At 40.7% G+C, this 20,210-nt stretch overlaps 1 protein-coding gene across 7 annotated transcripts in view; it reads right to left on the bottom strand.

Moving 5' to 3' along the window:
* Positions 1-9,324: 9,324 nt before the first annotated feature.
* TRIM2 (tripartite motif containing 2) overlaps positions 9,325-20,210 on the bottom strand; it is a 123,530-nt gene continuing 112,644 nt past the window's right edge. For all 7 annotated transcript variants that reach the window (XM_081092252.1, XM_081092251.1, XM_081092253.1 and 4 more), the window contains exons 10-12: positions 19,133-19,203; positions 16,157-16,297; positions 9,325-10,854 (exon numbers count right to left, since the gene is read on the bottom strand). In XM_081092252.1, the coding sequence (XP_080948378.1) occupies positions 10,702-10,854; positions 16,157-16,297; positions 19,133-19,203 (365 nt within the window). In that variant the 3' untranslated portion in view covers positions 9,325-10,701. The remainder of the gene's footprint in view (positions 10,855-16,156; positions 16,298-19,132; positions 19,204-20,210) is intronic.

Below are 20,210 nucleotides of genomic sequence, written 5' to 3' on the forward strand. Positions count from 1 at the left end.
ATGAAAATTGACCATCACACCCTCGCACAAGATGGCCACCACAAAATGGCTGGCAGGGGAGGGCAGTTAGGGGTGACCAGGCCAGCAGGGGAGGGCAGTTGGGGGGTACCAGGCCTGCAGGGGTGGGCAATTAGGGGGGCCCAGGCCAGCAGGGGAGGGCAGTTGGTGGGGGCCAGGTCAGCAGGGGAGGGCATTTGGGGGGGGGACTGGGCCAGCAGGGGAGGGCAGTTGAGGGCGACGGGACCAACAGGGTAGGGCAGTTGGGAGCGATCGGGCTGGCAGGGGAGCAGTTAGGCATCGATCAGGCTGGCAGGGGAGTAGTTAGGAGGCGATCAGGCTGGCAGGCAGAAGTGGTTAGGGGCAATCAGGCAGACAGGCAGGTGAGCGGTTGGGAGTCAGCAGTCCCAGATTGTGAGAGGGATGTCCGACTGCCGGTTTAGGACATCCCCCAAGGGGTCCCAGATTGAAGAGGGTGCAGGCTGGGCTGAGGGACATCCCCCCCTCTAGTCTATAATAATCTATAATAATAAAGGCATAATATGCTAATTAGACTGGACACCCTTCCGGACGAAACCAGGGCTGCCTGGGTCCTGGGTGCTTGCTGGCGGCTGGAGGGAAGCCGGTGCCAGCAGCTGGGGGAAGGAAGGCCTACTCTTGCATGAATTTCGTGCATCGGGCCTCTAGTATGATTATAACAGAGCTGAAAAATTCCTATCGCCTAGTGATGTTGTAGCTAGCCATCTCTTAGTGCAGCTTACGCACATGTTGTGGAGATGCTGGTGTAAACAAACCTACTACGCTGCCAACTGTATTGCACATACAATTATGTCCAGTATATAATCCTACATAATAAAAGGCTAATATGCAAATTGTCCCCTTGACCGGGAGTTCGACCAGTGGGTGGGGCTGGCCGGCCAACTGCCCACGGCCCCTCCCCCTGGACAGCTGTATTACTTTCAGGCAGAAAGAGGACACAATCAAATATATGCTTCAGCCCTAGCCGGTTTGGCTCGCTGGATAGAGCGGCGGCCTGCGGACTGAAGGGTCCCAGGTTCGATTCCGGTCAAGGGCATGTACCTGGGTTGCGGGCACATCCCCAGTGGGGGGTGTGCAGGAGGCAGCAGATGGATGTTTCTCTCTCATGGATGTTTCTAACTCTCTATCCCTCTCCCTTCCTCTCTGTAAAAAAATCAATAATATATATATATATATATATATATATATATATATATATATATATATTTCAGAAATATAATTCTGGGTCCATTGTGTAGGATAGTCTGGATAGAAGAGACTCTGTGAACACTGGGATAAGGTTATTCCCTCATAGCTCACAAACACCACAAATATTTGCAGAACTTTATTCATTCTTCAGGAAATTGGTTGAGTACTGATCTCTAATAAAAAAAAAAAAAAAAAAGGTACAGTTAAGCCCTTAGCTGGTATGGCTCAATTGATTGGAGTGTAGGCCCGTACATGAAAGGTGGCAGGTTCGATTCCCGGTCAGGGCACATGCCCAGGTTGCAGGTTGGATCCCTAGTCAGGGTGCATGCTAGAAGCAAACTACCAATGTTTTTCTCTCACATCGATGTTTCTCTGTTTCTCTCTGTTTCTCTCTCTCTCTCCCTCTCTCTCTCTCGCTCTCTCTCTCTCTCTCTGTCTCTCCATACCTGTCTCTAAAATTGATGAAAAAGCATATCCTCGGGTGAGGACTAAAAAAAAAAAAAAAAGGTACAGTTAATACTGGATGACATATATGTAAGGAAAAAATTGTGCAAAATACTAAAAATCTTAGGGAAAATGACTTACCGTCTCAAAAAAAATTTCCATCATGCGGGTTCTCTTTTCCTCTACGCTCAGTCCTTTTTTCTTCGACTAAAGCACAAAATTTAAAACGTAGACACTGAATTTTTTTAAACACTGCATTTTAAAACAACTTGGTCTGAAACATTACCAGAACTGTTATGTATGATCTTGCCTGGTACCAACAGGCTTGATAACGGTCACAGCCAGGCCTCAAGACTGACTTGAACTATTCTATGATTATAGGTCAAGCCTTGTGGTAGGTGCTGCCAATACAGTAAACACTGTGCCTGAGACAGAGCCTGGCATTCTGTATAAATTCATTAGCTATCAAACGATCCCGTGGCAAGCCACTGTATTTACCTTCGACAGACTTACAATCTGTCAAAGAAAATACATAGATACAACTATTTATAATTGATGAACAGGAACATGCACAAATTGTTACCCAGAACAGATTGAATTGCTACCCAGGTCAGAATGAGTTAATTCCACTCAGGTAGGGAGGGAGAGTTCACTAGGAAAGTCAGAGACGAGGAGGATTTTGGTGAGTAGAGAAATGGTGAGAAAAGTGTCCAGGGAAGACCATATAGAGGCACAGATGAGAATTACATTTTAGCAAGATAGTTGTAGTAGCACTGTGGAGGGTGGGCTGGAGGAAGGAAAACCTATCCAAGTAGAAAATGGAGCCCATGTCAGGTTACTATCATCCTCTAACTATTGTTTAGCCAACCTGAAATTAAGATAATATGTAACTAAATGCATGTTAATAATAAATTTTACTATATGTTATTTACAGTCCAAAATAAAGATTAAAAAAAGAAGCCAAATTTCCTCAATTCACAGAAAATAACAAAAGAGAATGAGAACCATCATCTCTAGTGTTCTAATAGAGGACTCTGCACTAATGTTTCTTAAGAAACATCTGCATCTTTCTCAAACATTTCACATAAAAAAATAAGTTGAAAACGTTATACCACTAAAAATAAAGACATAAATAAAACAATTAAAGATCGATCATATGCAACCAAAAACTCCATCAGAAAATGAGAGCCAATGACACATGGGAGGATTTGGGGTTGCCATTCTGAATAGGTATATACCAGAGAATGAGTCTTTATTCTATTGCAGGTCCTGGAACCCACCAACTCATCTTCACAGCAATAAATGACCCTGTGTTCCTTGATGAGTCATATGGGTAAAATAAATACCTTAAAGTTTGTATTTTTCTCCTTTTCCCCTGTCTACTCTCAAACACTGCGGTTCCCCAGAATTCTCTATCAATGCCCTCTTCCCCTCACACCTTTTCTTTGATCTCATCTGCTTTCACGGTTTTAACTAACACACCGGGTACTCAAATCTTTACATATGAGTCCTTGAGTGTGTTCCTGAGCTTCGATCTCCTGTATCTACCTGTCCGCTGGACAGACTTCAAACTCAGGAGGTCTGAACTGAACTCCTCCTCTCCCACGTCTACTCGCCAAACCTGCTGTTGCAGATCTTGAGTTCAGTTAGATACCACCGAGTTGCCCAGGTCGGAACAGCAGCCTGGCAGTTATCCTAGTTTCTTCCTCTTATCCCACAGCCAACGAATCACCAACGTCTGCCCTTCAGTGCTTAACTATTTCACAAATCTACAGTCTGCTCCATCCTACCACCTCTACCCCAGTTCAGGCCTTCATTCTCTGTCTCCAACACAGCTGCAGTTCCCTAAGCACACCTTGTTGTACCTTCGAAGTGTACGTTCTGCGCTGTCAAAAGCATTCAGGGCTCCTAACCATCCGGAAGTCTCCAACACCCTGGAAAGGATGCCCACAGGCCCTCCATCACCTGGTCCCAATCTACTCTCACAGGTACCACTCCTCACCTCAAATTTTACATGAAAACCTGGAGAGCTAAGCAATCTGAGCTGTAATATAAAAAAACTACTTGTAATTCTCCACACAGAGAATGTTCTTTCCCATTTCGGTGCCTTTAAAAATGTTGTTCTACCTAAAACACCTTCTCCTCTCCCCGATTCAAAACTCCAAAAAGTCTCCCAAGGTTTCAGTTAGGCATTCTCTAACCGAACTTCTCTGAGCTCACAGGTTGGGGAGAGTGTCATTTCACGTGTTCCCAGAATACAACTTCATCATCACATCTTACTACAGGTAAAAAGGTGTGTTTACTTGTCTCAGCGGCCTGGAAATCTTCAGAACACGGACTGCCTTTGCCTTCCCAGAGCTCAGTGCTGGGTTAGGCACAGCAGGCATAAAGGCCAGGCCTTATTTTCAGAACCAAGCATCTAAAAGCTCTTTTACTTAATACTTAAAGTTAAAGAAAATCTCCTGATACTATAAGTGAGAGATGCCTTCAAATTAGTAAGTAAGGGGACTCAAAACTTGGCTTGAGGACAACAAAGGGACCTTCTCCAATTAGGAGTCACAGAATTCCTAACGTCAGCCCTGCTGACCAATTACAATAAAATTTTGCAAAACCAAAAGGAGATGGTATCTGCCGCCCTCCGAAGTGGCAGGATACTCTGTATTTCTCCACTTCCCAAATACACTTCTGGACTTATAACTGTTTACCCAGCAAGACCGACCAAGTCAAAACAGCTATTAATCACCATCAGGAAAGAGAAGGTCATCTCTGATTTAAAAAAATGCTAAATTTAATGCTTAATCATTAACAAAAAAATAGGAAGGATAGGGCTTACAAAAAGTTTTCTGATTTGTTTCATGCGTCTCTATTGTCAGAGATAAGCATCTGAAAAGAGTTAACATTAAGTATAAGGCGACTTATGAGTAGAGAGCGATTGGGTAAAGGGACAAAGTTAACACACGTGTGATAGTTGTCAGTATTCGTTCTATGGGGCCAATAAGGCTATAGAGAAACATGATACACAGAGCCCTGGTAAGAGAGTCAAGCGTGGTCCTGTTTGGCTTCTTACATCCTTTCATGCCCAGGTGGCTGGGAGGGTAGTTTAACCACAAAGCAGCCGTTATCAGTTATAATTACATCTGGACAAGAACCTTCACATAAACAGCGTAAACCTAAATGCTTGTCTACCATTAGCTCGGCAAAAAATAACGGCCACTGCACTAAATGAAGATATTAAAATCTAAGGTCTGTTTAATTAGATGTTGATTCTCTGCCAACAGAAGCAGAAAAACAAAAACAAAAAGCCAGCATGAAACTTGGAAGATTTATGCAAATGACTTGATGACCACGAAGACATTAAGTTCCCGGAGGACCTGGCGCCCTCCCAGGTGCGTCCCTAACGAAGCGACCCACTCCCTGCCCACCAGCTGCCCCCGGCCCCAAAGGGAGATGCCTGTCCTTTGGGGAAAAACAACAACTGATTTCCAAAGAAATCATCTGAAGTGAAGAGTCCCTGGGCTACGTATGAAATTGAGAGCAGCTCAGACACGTCCTCTACCCTTTGCGATGCATAAACCCACTCAATGTTCCAAGATCAAGGGAGGCAGGTGGGACCCAAGGTGTCCTGCCAGGTCTCGGGTGCCCCTAAGGCAGCGGTTCTCAACCTGTGGGTCGCGACCCCTTTGGGGGTAGAACGACCCTTTCACAGGGGTCGCCTAAGACCATCGGAAAACACATATATAATTACATATTGTTTTCGTGATTAATCACTATGCTTTAATTATGTTCAATTCGTAACAATGAAAATACATCCTGCAGATCAGATATTTACATTACGATTCATAGCAGTAGCAAAATTACAGTTATGAAGTAGCAACGAAGATAATTTTATGGTTGGGGGGGGGTCACCAGAACATGAGGAACTGTATTAAAGGGTGGCGGCGTTAGGAAGGTTGAGAACCACTGCCCTAAGGGGCTGCAAGTAGGGGGCGGCAGGCGGGGAGGGGGGCACCGGTTCGGAAGTGACTCCAGGTCCCAGGGGCAGAGGGTTTGCGATGCTCGGGTCACGCTCCCGAACGCGCCGGGGTCTAACCGCACCCGCCGGGGAGACAGCCGCCCGCCGCGGGGAGCAGCGGGGCGGGGAGCAGCGGGGCGGGGAGCAGCGGGGCGGGGAGCAGCGGGGCGGGGAGCAGCGGGGCGGGAGTCCGCGGCCCCGGGGCGCAGGGGGCGGTGGTCCCGGCTCGGCCTCCGGTTCCGGATCCGGCGGCGGCAGAGGCAGGTGGGCGGCCTGCGCTCAGGGCCGGGTCGGGCCGGAAAGGGCGGGGGGATCAGGTGTCGACCTAGCGGCCCCTCCGCGGGAGGCCCAGGGCGGAGCAGCCGCCCCCGAAGCCCAGGGGGGCCCCCGCAGCCGGAGACTGGGGTGGAAGGGGCCCCCGGCGCCGGCCTCAGCTCTTACCATGGCGCAGCCCGGCGTCTTCCGGGGGCGGCGGGGCCGGCTGGAGGCGAGGGGCGGGGCAAGCCCAGGAGGGTTTGATTTTGGCGCCAACCCCGCCCCGGGGGCGGAGCGACGGAAGGGAAGCGGTGGGCGTGACCGGCCTTCGCCCCGAAGGCGCGCAGCGACCCCTGGCGGCCGGGCTGGGGCGGGACCTTCTCACTAGTATCAGGTGTTCGGTGGCGGGATGGCTGCCTTCCACAAATTCTAGAACATCCCTTCACTGCCCTACCTTAGAAAAGAGACTATGTTAAATAAACAAACATTCACCCTGGAAACGGAGAAAACAAGCTTTATTATAATGATTTGAGATTTTTTTTGTGTGCATGGTAAAGATAATACGCATGAATCTTGTTTCTCCTGTTTCAAGACAGAATTAAAGTTTTATTGTACACTAAAAGCATCCAAAATACTGTGGTACGTATGCAGCTACGAACATACAAACACTCCGATGCACAGCGCTTATTCTTTTCTTTAAATAGGCAGTCAGCATTTTGATTCATAAAAGAACAAATGAGCACACATCAAACAGAATCAACATTAGCGAGCAGGAGGCTCAGTGTTCTATACACAGAACGTAGGAAACAGACCTACACAGATGGAATGTACAAAATTTAAAACGAAGAAAAAGGAAGCAAAAAAAATCTGTTTACTCATACATAGGATTGAAAGGCCAGACTTGAGAACGGTATAAAGAATTATATTACAAGAATACACACTTGTTAATGACAAAACATTCCGAGTCACAAAGCAAAAGCATTGCGTTTAAGGCTGTGCTGCTTTCAAAGGTTAATGGAAATGCTGTACATTCATTGGAACAACATAGCCAATTTATCAATCGGTTTTAGAATATTAATAGCTTTCATACGTTCTCCACAAACCAACCACACGATCACTGCCACACGATTCATCTTGGGAAAGTTTAAGGTTAACACCATGATTTGTAGCTTACTGTCATTTAAAACAAAACAAAAAAATTATTCATTTATACCAAACAAATCTTTAATGGGCACTTAGTTCCTTTATGGCAATACTAGATTCCTAGTTATCAAAAATATTAAAGTAATTGTAAATTTTAAAACCCTGCAACGTTTAGAGAATGCAACAGTATTTATTACAACTTAGATCATGTTTGCAGCAAATAGCTTTATTTTTACCCTACCTGGAAAGGTCTTTTTAAAAATTGTGAAACTAAAAATACTCCTTCCTTTTCACGGGCTGGTGAATAGAGAGGATACTGTAGAGTCCAAATGTACAAAAAGGTTTTTCCCATTTGAAGCAATCTACAGATGACCTGACGTGTATTTGGCATTCCCTCCAATTAACTCAGTAGGCACTGCCAAAGCATTTGTGTGAACCCCTTAATGTTAAGGATCCACAGTCACTTGCTAGTGTACTGCTATTCCAGTTACTTCCGTGTTAGGACATACCCTGTATATTTAGTAGTAGAAGCAAGTGTGTTCTAGTTTCATGGACCTGTAGTATTTATTTGCCTCAAATCTAGTCAAGGGATAAATGAAAATAAGGAAACTTGGGGACTTGTTTTGTTACTGGAGATGAACGTTTGAGCAAAATACTAAGTACCACTAAGAAATGGCAAAGTCATAAAGGTTTTTTATTCATGGGTTTCTGAATGGTCAAGTGATCTTTACCACCCGTGTCCAGCAGGGGCGGTCTGTATTGGGAAGAAATGCATTGTCACTGACCTTTACATTCTAACTGGCCATATTTGACCATAGTGCCCAGGGGAAATTTGAAGGGATAATTTTTCAGTGCTACTTATCATGAATGTATGACAGATTCTGTACACTTGACAAAGAGAAATCAAGCAATAATGGTAGCCCAGAAGAAAGTCACTAAACTTTAAATTTCCTTCTCAGTTTACCAGAAACCATTTCCCACAGAATGTGACAAAATTTCACTTAAATCTTGTCTATTTGTATCTTAGCAGCACTTTGCCCCCTAAAATATGCTTACCAAGAAATACAGTAAATGCACATATGTATCCAAATATGAAATGTTATTTATATTTTAACAGATAGGATTACATATTTTTTTTTGGGGGGGGGGGGAATATAGTGTTTCCTGGAGTGCATGTGTTTTAGTAACAGATAAACAGGTCTGAATCAAAGTACCTTTTCTTCCATTCCAGTTTGTGCCAATAGTCATATAAAAAAAAATTAGCTTTGTCTTCAATCTACTAATTGAGATATCCAGCATTATACTGTATGATAGCTGCTCAATTTCTGAATTCACACATATAATTTAAATGTTGTGCAAAAAAACCCAAAACAAACCAATCTTTAAGTAAACTAGTCTTAATATCAATAGCCTGTGACAGAATCTAAATAGGAAGCCATTTTTTACTTGTGGAAATAAACTAAAATGAATTTAACCAATTTTTAAAAGGTTTCTTTTAAGTAGTCTAGGAGCTATCAGAAGTCTAGCTTATCTCTTATGCAGAATATTAATAAAGAGCAAAATGAAATTCCTTCCTTAGAGTGTAAGTTCCAAGGGGGCAGGAATTTTGTCTGTTTCCTCCATCACTAAGTCCCCAGTGCCAAGAACAGCCTGGCTCCTAGTAGGCACTCATTAAATATGAATATTTAAATTCAAAGACTTATTTCAACTCATGTTAGGAAACAGTGTCTTAACATTCTAAAAATGTTACTAAATTTTATAATTTTATTACAACCTCAATATTTTGAAAACTCTACCTAACTAAAGATGTACTAAATCTAAATGTAATGCAGAGGTTGATTTGGGCATAAATTTGATAGACAATTGGAAGTAGCTAGATTTCCCTTCTAAATTTAAAAAAAATCCTATATAAGAGAGGGGCTGAATTATAAGTTAAAAAGCAATAAACATCATATTCATATAATTATACATATGGGAAATGTTTTCTTATAGTACAGTTCTAAGGTGCTTTCAGTGAAAAAGATCCCAAAGTCATTAACGAAAATGCCAAACATGACATCCTATTTGGTAGAACTGAGTAGAAAATCAAACAGTGAAAATAAACCACATCTTATTTTACAGTACCAATGACAGATTAATAACCAGCTAAATTATTCTTACTTTTTCTCAAAATGCATTTATACTTCGTTTAAATGTAATTCAAGTTTAACTTTTCTCTTTTGACCTGTTTTTTTTTTTTTTTTTTTGAAAAGACCAGAAGGTCATTTTGTGATACAACGTCAGCCGATACCATCATTCCTGGAAAATGGCAAAGATTAAATCCGCTTTAGGGCTTGTTCTACTCGGACAGGACGGCTTGAGGCTGCTCCGTAAAAGGAATGTGCTGAAGGAAGGCTGGACGCTGCTTCTGTCTTTCAGAGGGCTGCCTATGTCAATACACCAAAGATTCAGCTATCTATATAGATATATATGATACATTCTACCTTACCCTAATCATGTATACATAGTCCTTTAATGCCTCTACTATTCATTAGACAATGATAAATAACCATAACATGCCCTTACCTGTAACGCTTTCACAACTTTGGTAACACTTGCTTTCTAAGGGGAAACCATTACTCAGTCACATGCCTTTGGCTGACACCATCCGTCCTCCGAGGGGCTACTATGGCTCTCTGTCCTAGGATACTGGTGTCCTACTACATGTGCTGACATTTTGCAGGAGGTAAAGCTTTCGCTTTCATGACGTGGAAGAGGAGAGACACATGTGCGAACATGGCACATAAAACGTGACTAACTTTTTCTTGATGACATCCAGTGCATTGATCTGGAGTTGGGCTGTTGGTCTACCAACAGGTAGCATTACTATTAGAATATGCTTTTCAAAGCATTAGGAGTTTCAGGTTTCCCTGAAAAAATGTACTTTGTTTTTCAATACAAGGTGACTAGGAGAGAGAAGGCGAAAAGAACCCAAAAATGGATCTTGGATCTAACCCAGGAAGGAGAGAAAGTTCGCATTTATTTTTTAAGTGCTCAACTCAGAGGCCTGGTAATCACAGATGAGAGGACTTTTGCAAGACGGTCTTATTTTTTTTCTCTCTAAAGTAATTTATATGTAGTTACTGATAGCCAAAAAAGTCACAAGAGTAATACCAAGTGCAAAAGTGAGGTTAGAAGATCCCCCAGGCCTTGTGACCGAGGTTAAAGTATATAACTACAACAGATTTTGTTTTTGTTTTGTTCTGCTTTGTTTTTGGAAGCTCTGTGCAAAGGCTACCGTTCACAGGCTTAACAAATACCTTTAAATCTCCCAGGTATTTTTTTTTTTTAACGCTTATTTGATTTGCACAATTGGTTTAACTACATACATCCCTGTCCTATAAGCCATAGTTCACAGGTGTAAAACTTTGCGGTTTTTATAGATTCTTTTTAACCCTAAAGGTCAATTACAGAAATCAAATATGCAGTTTTTAAGGAAATTGTTACATTCAGAAATAAACTTGGAAAATTCACCAATGATTCCTTCTAGCGTGAAAAGTCTAGTATAATCTGGTCCCGCGGCGAGAAATCCATTCCAGTTTATAGTGCAAGACCTTTGCCAGGGGCCGCCCAGCTGCCCGCCGTTACTGTAAGTACCGGTAGACCTTGAAACAGTGGTTCCCAGAGTCTGCAACCACAACATGGCCATCTGAAGTCAGGGCCAGGCCTTGGGGACCATAGAGTGGGTCAGCAGATGTGTTAATGTAGGACAGAAATGATCCACTTCCATCAAAAACCTGTCAAAAAAGGACAGAGTGTTACAGGAAAAGTTATAGTAATATGATGAGAGATAGGAGTTTACTAATGTTTGTACAAGCATGTGTATCTAGGTTTGTTTAGGTCACTATCAAATACACAATACCTCCCCTCCCTCCACTTACCTTGCTTTTTCTCCTCACACAGAGTCACTGACAAAGAACATGCCATTGGCACCAGATCATACTTATGTTCTTACAGATTGGAGGGGAGCGCCCTGGATCAGCGGTCGCCAGCCGGTGGTCTGTGGACCACTGGTGGTCCGTGAGGTCCAAAGGTTGGCGACCACTGCCCTGGATGGTGCTTAAAAAATGAATCAGTCTTATTTCTCACTCAAACCCTCACATTTCCCCCTTCTAGCCTTACATCCCTCTTTTATCCACAATCATAAGTGAGAAAAATAAGCCACTCGATCACATAAGAATGGTCCTGAGTCATAATAGGCGATGAGAAATAGAGAGATTATTTTTTTTCTTTTCAGAAAAGAATAAAGTATAATAAATCAACATGCACATTTGGATAGGAGGTGGTCTTTTGTTCTGTAAGCTTCTGCTATGATGACATAAAAAGATCAGGAACACTTCTTTGCAAGGCCCAGTCTGGTTTCTTTGGGCCACTGTGTTTGGCCCATCAGATGTTCTGAAAGGCAGTGTAACCAGGCAGGTGCTATGAGGGTCACAACACAGCTCATCACATGTGGTCCTACACGGAAGTGCTTTGTGACTTGGTTCCCTGTTGGTTTCTGGCTTACCAGCAGACATAGAATGTAGATGCCCACTGGGACAATTAAGCAAAACACATATATTTCAGAAATGAAAGTATTTAGTGTTACATTTATAGTCTCAACCCTTTTTCTGAGAAGTAGATAAATATAACAGATTTAAGTTGCTGACCACTGCTGTCCTCAGAGGCATCTAAATACTACTAGGTTTAACCAGTGCACTCTGGGTTCTCACGTGCATTGCACAGGGCCACATTGGCAAAGATGAATAGCCCCGTCTGTAAATGCATGTTTAGATCCATGCAGGGGTCTACATGAAGAAAAGAAGTCTTCTTCAGTTTGAGAATTTAACAGCTTTATTCTTAATTTAGAAAAAAGTCAAAAAGATTTTTTTGTATCATAGACCCCTTTGGCAGTCTGACAAAGACTGTACAGTCTCAAAATAGTGTTTTAGTGTTATTTTTTTCCAGAATGTGAGCAGTTTTATTTTTTTATACCCAAAGTGCCAAATGCCATTCATGATATTATTATTCTGAAATCATGAAAATATATTTAAATTCTTCTTCTTCTTTTTATTTTGAAATCATGAAAATATATTTAAATTCTTCTTTTAAATCTGTTTTTGTTAACTTCTAATTTTGAAATAATTATAGATGCACAGAAAGCCACCAAGGTAGTCAAGAGGGAGCCTGTGTACCCTTCACCCAATTTCCCCCAATGGCAAGCTGACATTGGGATGTATGTGTATAGTTGTATATCATTTTATCACAATTATAGATTCATATAACCACCACCACAATCATCACACAGAACTATTCCATCCTCACAAAGATCTCCCTCATGCTGCCTCTTCACAGCCTCACATACTTCCCTTCGCCCACCATCTCTAACTCTTGTCAACCACTAATCTGCTTTCCTTCTCTGTGATTTTAACATTTCACAGTTACATAAATGGAATCATACAGTATGTGATCTTTTGACAGTGGCTTTTTCCACTCAGCACGATGCCCCTGAGATGCATTAAGCAGCTGAGTATGCCATTAGTCTCTTCCTTTTTACTGCTGAGTAATATTCCATAGTACGGACATACCAGTTTGTTTAGCCATTAACCTGTCAACAAACATCTTGGTTATTTTCAGTTGTGGACTATACCCAAGTTTCTATGAATGACAATGTACACATCTTTGTATGGACATGCATTCTCATTTTTCTGGGATAAAAGCCCAGGGATGCAACTGCTGGGTTGTATGATAAATGTATTTTCAATATTTTAAAGAAACTGTCAAACGATTTAAGACTGCCTGCATTATACATTCCTACTCGCAATGTCCAAGGGATCTAGTTTCTCTGCATACTTGCCAGCATTAGGCACTGTCAATATTTTTAATTTTAGCTATCTAAAATTTGTGTGGTAATATCTCATCATGTCTTAATTTGCACTCCCTTCATGTCTAGTGATATGGAACATCTTTTCATGGGTATGTCCTCTTCAGTGAAGTTTCTCTCCATGTCTTTTGCCCATTTTCTAGTGGGATTATTTGGTTCCTTTACTGTTAAATTCTGAGAATCTTGATACATACATTCTAGGTATAAATCCTTTGTCATATATGAAATTATATATATAAATATTTTCTTCTAGTCTATTGCTTAGCTTTTTATCCTGTTAACAGAATCTTTCAGAGGGCAAAAGTTTTTAATTTTGATGAAGTCCAATTTATTTTTCTTTTCTTTTATGGATTTTCAAATACTGAAAGAGTCATACGCCTTTGGAATAAACACCACTTAGTCATGGAGAGATTTTTTTTTAAGACACTTGTTTTTTAAAAATTAATTTATTATGTGTTAATTTATTTCAGAGAGGAAGGGAGAGGGAGAGACAGAAACATCCATGATGAGAGAGAATCATTGATCGGCTGCCTCCTGCATGCCCCCTACTGGGGATCGAGCTCACAACCCGGGCCTGTGCCCTGACTGGAATTGAACTGAGGACCTTTCAGGCCGCAGGCGGTTGCTCTACCTGCTGAGCCAAACCAGCTAGGGCGAGAGATTTTTATTTAGGGCTGAAATCTATTTGATGGTATTTTGTTAAGTATTTTTGCATCTATATTCATGAGGAATGTGGTCTGTAGTTTTCTTTTTTGTGCTGTCTTAGCCTGGTTTTGGGGTCAGGGCATGAGAAGCTAAGCTGGAAAGTGAATTGTAAAGTGTTCCTATGTTGTCTATTTTCTGGAAGAAATTGTGTAGAACTGATGCTAAACCTTCTTCAAATATTTGGTAGCATTCTCAAGTGAAACCATCTGAGTCTGGAGGTTTATTTTGGGGGAGTTTTAAAATTATGAGCTAAATTTCCTTAATCATTGTAGGGCTATTCAAATCATTTATTTTATATTGGGTGAGTTGTGGTGTTTGTCCTTTTTGAGGAGTTGGTCCATTTCATCTAAGTTGTCAAATTGATGTGTGTGGAGTTGTTCCTAGAATTTTCTTATATCCTTTTGAAGTCTGCAGAGTCCATATGTGTTAGTAGTTTGTCTCTTTTCTCCCTTTCTTTGTCAGTCTTGCTAGAGGCTTGTCAATTCTATTGATCTTTCCAAAGAACCAACTTTATTGTTTTTCTATCTTGAATTTCATGGATCTGATCCTATCTTCACTGTTTCCTTCCTTCTGCTTGCTTTCAGTTTGCTTTGCTCCTTTCTGTCTAGCTTCTTGAAGTGGGAGCTTAGATTGTTGATTTTCAACTTTTCCTCTTTGCTAATGAAAGCATTTAGTGCTACTAATTCCCCTCTCAGGTAGAGTGGTGGTTTCCAGGGCTGGGGGGTGAGGGAAATGGGGAGAAGCTGGTCAAAGGGTACAAACTTCCAGTTAGAAGATGAGTAAGTTCTGGGGATCTAATGCACAGGACGGTGATAACAGTCAATACTGTGTTATGCACTTGAAAGCTGCCAAGAGAGTAGACCTAAATGTTCTCACCACAAAAAAGAAATGGCAATGATGTCGATACTGTTGTAATAACCTGGCTGTTACTAACAGGAAAGGAGTAAAGGGAGGACGAGGTAATATAGCATTCCATACACAGCTTTGCTAACTTAACATTCTGCAAGTGAGTGTTCCCAGGTGATCGCTGGGGAAAGGGACTGGACAAAGGCAGTTTAGACACATGCCCAATAAGGTCTGAGTGACATGGGAAGGTGCTTACCTGTCTGTCAGTCATACCTGGGAACAAGTAATTGGCCAGAATAGGCATGGCCACTGCAAGGGCTTGAAACTGAATATTTAAACTTCTGAACAAAGAGAGTTCTCTCCTTTTGGCTCTTGGCCTCTCCCTTGCTGCTTGCACCTGACCCCTGTTGCAGGGGGCGTGCTCCCCTGCATTCATCCACAGAATGGCCTAATGGACTTTAAGTAGCCTGAATGTTGAACTGGGCCCAGCTGCAACATGGAAAGGAAGCTCTGGACATGGCTTTGCTGAACCCACAGCTGCTCCTCTTTTAGGACTGGTTTCAGGGAAATAGGGAACACTTAAAGACGAAACCGAGAAATATTTCTCTAAACAAATGAAGTCTTCTTCCTCATTCTCCCACGGGGAATTCTGAGAGTGCTCATTTCAGCGGCGCCCCAAGAACCCCACCAGCAATGGAGGAATCCCATTCGTGTATTCCTCCGATAGCAATGTGACTGTGACATGATCATGTTATGTAATGCTATGGTGGCAATCATTTTACAATATATAGGAGTATTAAATCAACACATTGTACACTAACTAACACAATGTTATATGTCAATCTCCACAAAGCTTGGGGGAAATTTCCCTTTCAGCACTGTTTTAGCTTCATGCCACAAAATATGATATGCTATATTTGCATTTTCATTCAGTCAATATATTTTAAAATTTTCCTTCAGATTTCCTCTTTGGTTCAGGTTATTTATCAAAACATTAAAGAAAATATGTGGTATTATGAAGGAAAACAATCATATTAAAATATAATGAAAATATTACAAAATTTTAATTATAGTAATACGTGTGCTTTTTAAACTAATACATTAAATAACAAGAAATAGTGATGGGCCTACTAATAACTACAATTTTGAATGAGCATAAATGATAATTCAAGATGTCTGCAACTGTAACAAGAAAATTTCTGTGATTTCTCTTGGTGACAAAGTTATAGATATTACAAAAACTATTGCCTATATTCATAATGAAAGTAAATGATAATTTTTAATTAGAAGTTAGTGAAAACAATAATATAATATTTTTGTTTAAAGGACCTCATGAATTCTATCCACAAACTCTTTGGAGGTCTGTGGGATACGTGTTAAAAACACCTGATTTAGAGAGTTTCACTCTGGTAATATGTTGACATTTTTTGTCTCCATCTTCCTTAGTCTGGCACTTTTTGTGAGATTATCTATGGTCTTATGACTTAACCAATGAGAGTGAAAAACATCAAGGTCTGGGGACAGTTAATCCTCCGCTTTTAACAAATACCAATCACTCAACACAAATAAATCAGCACTTTAATCACATATGTACTGATTTTGAGAGAATATGTACTTTAATCTACCTGGATCCTGCTGTTTCCCCAGTCGGCTACAATGATGTTTCCATTTGAATCCACAGCTACCCCCGTTGGAGCATTAAACTGTCCATTTCCTTCTCCATTTGAGCCAAACTTCAACATGAATTCTCCTTCCTGATTAAACACCTGTATAAATATTTTAAAATTATTTCATTTCAAATGAAAATAGTTGAGCCAACATTATGGATTTTAAAATATCTATCTGAGCAGGTTATAACAAGACCTATAATTTAAGACATTCTTTTAAAAAAATCTACAAACTAGACTCCCACTGCACTTGTGGTTTCCCAATTTACTGTATAAATCTGATTTAGCATTTGTTAAATCAGTTCTTTTTTTCTAGCTTTTATCTGGTTATTGAATACTCATGTGAAAAATATTTCCATTATAAACTATAAAATATATACAAATATAAGGTAGTACGAGAAAGTAGAGCTATAATTTTCAACAATATTATTCTTCCTGCCTTTAAATAAATAGCTACATTTTAAGAATAAGCATTGTATTTTCTAACAGGATAGATGATGATTCAAAGTTGGGTCAGAAAGTAGGAGGTTTTTGTTAGACCAGATGCTCAGAATTTATTACCATTTTACTAAGTCAACGTAACAAGACAGAATAGGCTGGATTTCACAATTATAACAGGGAAAATTGTGTGAGAGTGAGTGAGTGAGTGTGTGTGTGTGAGAGAGAGAGAGAGTGAGTGAGAGAGAGAGCGAGAGAGAGAGAGAACGTGCAGAAGGTGAGAAATAAAAAAGGGCTTTTTAATATATTTTTTTCATAATATATTTTAGCTAAAATAGAGAGTTTATATGACCCTGAGACTATTGAGAGAAGGGAGGCTGACAGAATTGGGAACTAAACAGAACTCTTAAGCAAATTCTCTCATCTGATATGGGCAAGCAATGGGTTGTTGTGGTTAATTAAACATTCTTATTACTAGAGTGTGACTGTATAAGTATCAAATACAGATTACTGATTTTGAGAGAATATGTGTTTAATGATAAGACTATTGTAAGCATAATTTTATCTTGATGATTCAGAAGATACTTAATGGTTTTGAAATGTCTCCAGGATATTATTATTTTTTTTTAAAAAAAATATATGTCTTTATTGATATCAGAGAGGAAAGGAGAGAGAGAAACATCAATGATGAGAGAGAATCATGGATCGGCTGCCTCCTGCACGCCCCCTACTGGGGATTGAGCCCGAAACCGGTGCATGTGCCCTGACCAGGAATCGAACCATGACCTCCTGGTTCCTAGGTCAATGCTCAATCGCTGAGGCAAGGACATTATTTTAAGCTTTCATTATTATGCAGTCTACCAGTGTGGAAATACTCATTAACAATCCAAAAGTATTACCCACAAGGCACCAAGAGAGTAAGGGTTCCTGAAATACGAAACTGAGGAAGTTCACTACATCTAAGTGCAGATCTAATTTGAGGAAGACCTCAGGACCTCTTAGAGATTCTCCTTTTGCCATCTCTGTGACCAGGAAATGGCTCTCTTTTACTTACCTACCTTGAGAAAGTGAGATACTTCCATCTCTAAAGTCTAAACTTACTTTAAGGTTTGAAAAAAAAGTCTTGACCACTTCCTGAATTAATTGCTTGCCAAGTAAGCAAGTTACCTCTTTGGTTCTTTGAAAAGGACACAGACAAGAACTAGCTTTTACTAAAATACCATGTTTTAAAAATCTCTCCTGACTCTTTTTATCTCCTTTCACATAAAGCATTCCAGCTTTAAAGACCAATGGAAGTGGCAGTGTGCTCATAAGAATGCAACTTATTATTCTCTGCTCTCTCTTAGGTCCTACAAATAACCTTTTGTTGGCCTGTTTGCATCATCTCTGAGTCAGAATGTTTTCCTTGGCATACTCCAAATGGCTCAGGTACTTCTGCTTTGTCTTGGAATGATGGAGAATGCCAAATCTAGTCTTACTTGTTTTGCCACCAAAAGAAAATATATAATGAAGACAGGTAAAGAATGAACCAGACCACTTGTTAGCCCTGACCTATAGGTATAATTTTTACATTTATCAAGAGATGTGACCTGAATCCAGAACTATTGCTAACTGCTCTGTGCTATATGGGAAACAAACAAACAAAAAACTCCAGCTATCCATGAAAGCTACATGGCAACGGCTATCAAAGAGAAGAGAAAAAAAAGAGAGAGACCAGGCCCGACTGACCAGTGTGGCTCAGTGGTTGAGTGTGGACCTGTGAATCAGGAGGTCACAGTTCGATTCCCAGTCAGGGTACATGCCCAGGTTGTAGGCTCAGTCCCAGTGGGGGGCATGCAGGAAGCAGCCAACCAGTGATACACTCTCATCATTGATGTTTCTATCCCTTTCTCCCTCTCCCTTCCTCTCTGAAATCAATAAAAAAATATTTTTTTAAAAAAAGAAGAAGAAAGATGTACTATACTATTTGGGGAACAGGAGTGGGCAATGTTTTCCTTGGAACATCAGTTGTATGAAAGCATTCCAAGAAGCATGAAACATGCTATATGAATGTACGCTAAGGCCATTTCCCTCCCAAAATCTTCTGTTGTGGCAGAGTTCTAATATCTAATTTTGTTTGAAAGGCCTTATGATGCAGAAAATAGAAAAAGCGGTTTTTTTAAAATTATTGAATAGCCATGAAATATTAAGTTTCAGAAAGTTCTGCCTCTTGAAGTTCAAGCAATTGATTTTCAAATTTAATTTCCAAGTTGTCTCCATGTACATAATTTCAAATTAAGAAACTTATTGCCACCATATTTTATTCAATTTTCTGTCTCTCCAAAGTGTATATGTCCAAGTTAAAACCTGCATCTTTAAGGAGAAGCAAAAATCTGCTCTTTTAGGTTAACTCCTTTGGGTCCTATGTACATATGTGAGCATTACATTATTTTCTCCCAGACGGATTTCTCAATCAAAGCAGTTAAAAGGTAACAACAATTGATGTGTTTATAGTACCTTGACAGAATGGTTATGGAAATCTGTAACAATAATTTCATTATTGCTGTTTACAGCTGCAAAATGGGGACCTGCAATAAAGATGAAAAAAATATGAGCTGACCATAACAACAAAAAATGATTATGACAACATAGCAGTTGTGAAACAATATACTACTTAGTTATTTAAGGAAGAACAAAGACAGTGAGCCTCAGTCCTTGAATGATAATTCAGCCAGACCTCTGGCTCCAGATAACATGGAATCTCTATCACTCTATACCTGTGACTGTCTACTCTGACTCCTTCCAGATCCAGCTAAGAGTTCGGCAGTCCTAATGAGAAGGGATGAGCAATAAGCATCAGAATTCATTCTCCGAACCACCATCTGAACGTCACAGCTGCCAGCTTGCCTGAGCACATGTTAGTCATTTTAGGGTCTTCTGTTCCCACTGAGGAAAGGCATGGTAACTCTCAGCATGGAGAAAAAAAGACTCCAACATATAAGATTTTTTATAAAGGAGAGCAGAAAACCCACATTCTATAATTTTGGGTGACATTCAGAATCTGGCAGAACAGGAGACAAAGCATAAAGAAAGATTATGCAAATTAAGGTTAAGTGCCAAAAACATCCTTGCAAGAAGGAAATTTGGCAAACGGCTTTCAGCCTCTTCTCGCAGATATGAAAAACTAAAGCAAGCTTGTGCCTGCAAAGTGGTGAACCAGAGAGAAATGAGAGAGACTGCCGTTCCCATAGGAGGCGAATGCTCTGGACACCTGCTCTGTTATCATCACCTTTTAACAAGGTGGAAAAATTCCCATCCAGAGGATCTTTAAGTAAAGCTACAGCGAGGTGGAGACAGGAGTGGCTCCACTGTTCCTAAATACATTCTTGTTTTAAAATATTTTATTGTAAAATATATGTTTTATTTACCACTAACAGTCGACAATTAGACTTCTGAATTGTGACGTGCCACCAATCAAACCAGGCATGGATGACAGTTCAACTTACTGTGGGGGCGTCAGAGAGAAGCACCGAACCATGCTTTTTTGCTTACATTTCATCCCCAGTATCTTTCCAAAAGCCAGAAAGCATACCGG

Source organism: Myotis nattereri (assembly GCF_964212035.1).
Source record: "Myotis nattereri genome assembly, chromosome: 5".
Taxonomy (NCBI): Eukaryota; Metazoa; Chordata; class Mammalia; order Chiroptera; family Vespertilionidae; genus Myotis; species Myotis nattereri.